This window comes from Cyprinodon variegatus, unplaced genomic scaffold, assembly GCF_000732505.1.
Source record: "Cyprinodon variegatus isolate N-32 unplaced genomic scaffold, C_variegatus-1.0 Scaffold1596, whole genome shotgun sequence".
Classification (NCBI taxonomy): Eukaryota; Metazoa; Chordata; class Actinopteri; order Cyprinodontiformes; family Cyprinodontidae; genus Cyprinodon; species Cyprinodon variegatus.
In genome coordinates this window covers 51440-53292 of record NW_015152049.1, presented here as the reverse complement: position 1 = coordinate 53292, position 1853 = coordinate 51440, and the positions used below count along the sequence as shown (strand labels likewise).

At 39.8% G+C, this 1853-nt stretch overlaps 1 protein-coding gene across 1 annotated transcript in view; it reads left to right on the top strand.

The window, feature by feature from the left end:
* The window catches only part of nosip (nitric oxide synthase interacting protein), an 18776-nt gene that overhangs the window by 7097 nt on the left and 9826 nt on the right, over positions 1 to 1853 (top strand). The window contains exons 3-4 of the mRNA XM_015403931.1: positions 499 to 604; positions 696 to 777. Of these exons, the coding sequence (XP_015259417.1) occupies positions 499 to 604; positions 696 to 777 (188 nt within the window). The remainder of the gene's footprint in view (positions 1 to 498; positions 605 to 695; positions 778 to 1853) is intronic.

Sequence of the window (1853 nt, the reverse complement as noted above, 5' to 3'; positions counted from 1 at the left end):
AGATAGGCTCTGTGTCTGGACCCTGACACTCTATCTCTCGGGTTCTTTTCCCTGAGCAGAGATCACTCTGGACAAACCCTTTAAAAAACACTTCATAACTTATGTGTGTTTAATAACAGCAGACATGACAACAGGTTCTGATATAAATTGTAATCTTACTCAGATCAGGGAAATTGCTTAGAATATACAGAAGGCAGCTGCTCACCTCTCAGGAAGTGGCCCCGATTAACAGTTAAAAAGGGATTTTCTACATCTCCAGTCTGCCACATCATCATATTTTACATCACACACGTTAGCAGATGATTAGACATCCATGGCTCCAGCCTTATCAAAATATTACACTTCGTTCTTAGCTGAAGGACACCGCTCTCATCCCATGTCCAAATCTTTGCCACGTACAGAATAACGTGATATTAAGGAGTCACTGACCCATGATCTCAGTGCGACGGATGTTTCTACCCACAGACCCTTTGAGCTTTTTGTTGTCTTCCCATCCAGCTGCGTCTGGTTATGGAACACAGAGCGTCCGCCTGGGCAAAGACGCTATTAAAGACTTTGACTGCTGCTGCCTGTCTCTGCAACCCTGCCAGGATCCTGTGGTGACGTACGTATCTCTGTCATGTAAAAAAACCAAAACTGATTCCACCATAACTGAAACCGACAGTCTGTATTAATGCTCTTGTTGCTGTCCGCAGCCCGGATGGTTACCTGTATGAAAAACAAGCCATTCTTGAATACATTCTTCACCAGAAGACAGAAATTGCCAAAAAGATGAAGGTGAGACCCTCATATCAACATCCCACAACAAAAAGAGGATGTCTGCACATCCTATAAACCAGTGCTTTTAACCATGGTCCTCGAGGCACCCCGCCCTGTACGTCTTAAATCAGGGATGTCAAACAGGTTCCAGAAAGGGCCGTGAGGCTGCAGGTTTTCTTCTCAACCAAACAATAATAGCTCACCAGACTGCAGTCATCTCATCAAGAGAGTCCAGTCTTAACATTAGTGATGGGTGCAGTAACACCGATGCATTGATACTTGCATGAAGCCCATAGAGCAAAACACTGTATCGGTGTGCATGGCGTTTCCAGAAAGTCATGTGACCGATACAGGAGGTGTTTCTAACTGACTGACTCACTAAACTGTGTTGGAAAAAGTATCTCTCAAAAAAGTCAATCTTTTGCGTTCATCATTAAAATTATCAAGAATTTTGGAACAGCCTATAAGGAATAGGAACGTTTCAGCCATTGCATTTGTATTTTAATTTTCTCTTTGTGTCATCCTTTTCCTCTCAGTTATCACTCAACTTATCTGAATTTTGTTTATTTACTGTTTTTACTGTTCCTATTGTTTTAAAATTATGATTTAAAATCCTAGTCCACAACCATTCTCATTCACATTTTCCCCTAGATTTTCACGTTATGATATATGTTCACATTATTTATCTAAAAATATCAAAGATATTTTGAATTTAATCATAGATATGAAATAATACAATATACCTTAAATGATATTGTACTAGGTCATCGAATCGATTTAGTTTATTCTGTTCAATCTGCTGCCTGTAGTGTCTTTAAAGGTCCAGCAGGTGTCAGTATTCTGTGAGACAAATCATTTTTAGGCAAATGAGTTTTTCAACCACATCTTCTTTTTCATACATGTTTTTCTACTCCAAGCTGTATAGGCTTGAAAGCCAACTACCAATTAAGTAAATCAGGTGGTGTGCCTTTCTGTAATGAGAAGGGGCGTGGACTAATGACATCAACACCCTATATAAAGTGTGCTTTATTAGTAGGCATCTTCCTTTCCTTTGGCAAAATGGGTCAGAAAAGAGATTTGACAGATTCTGAAAA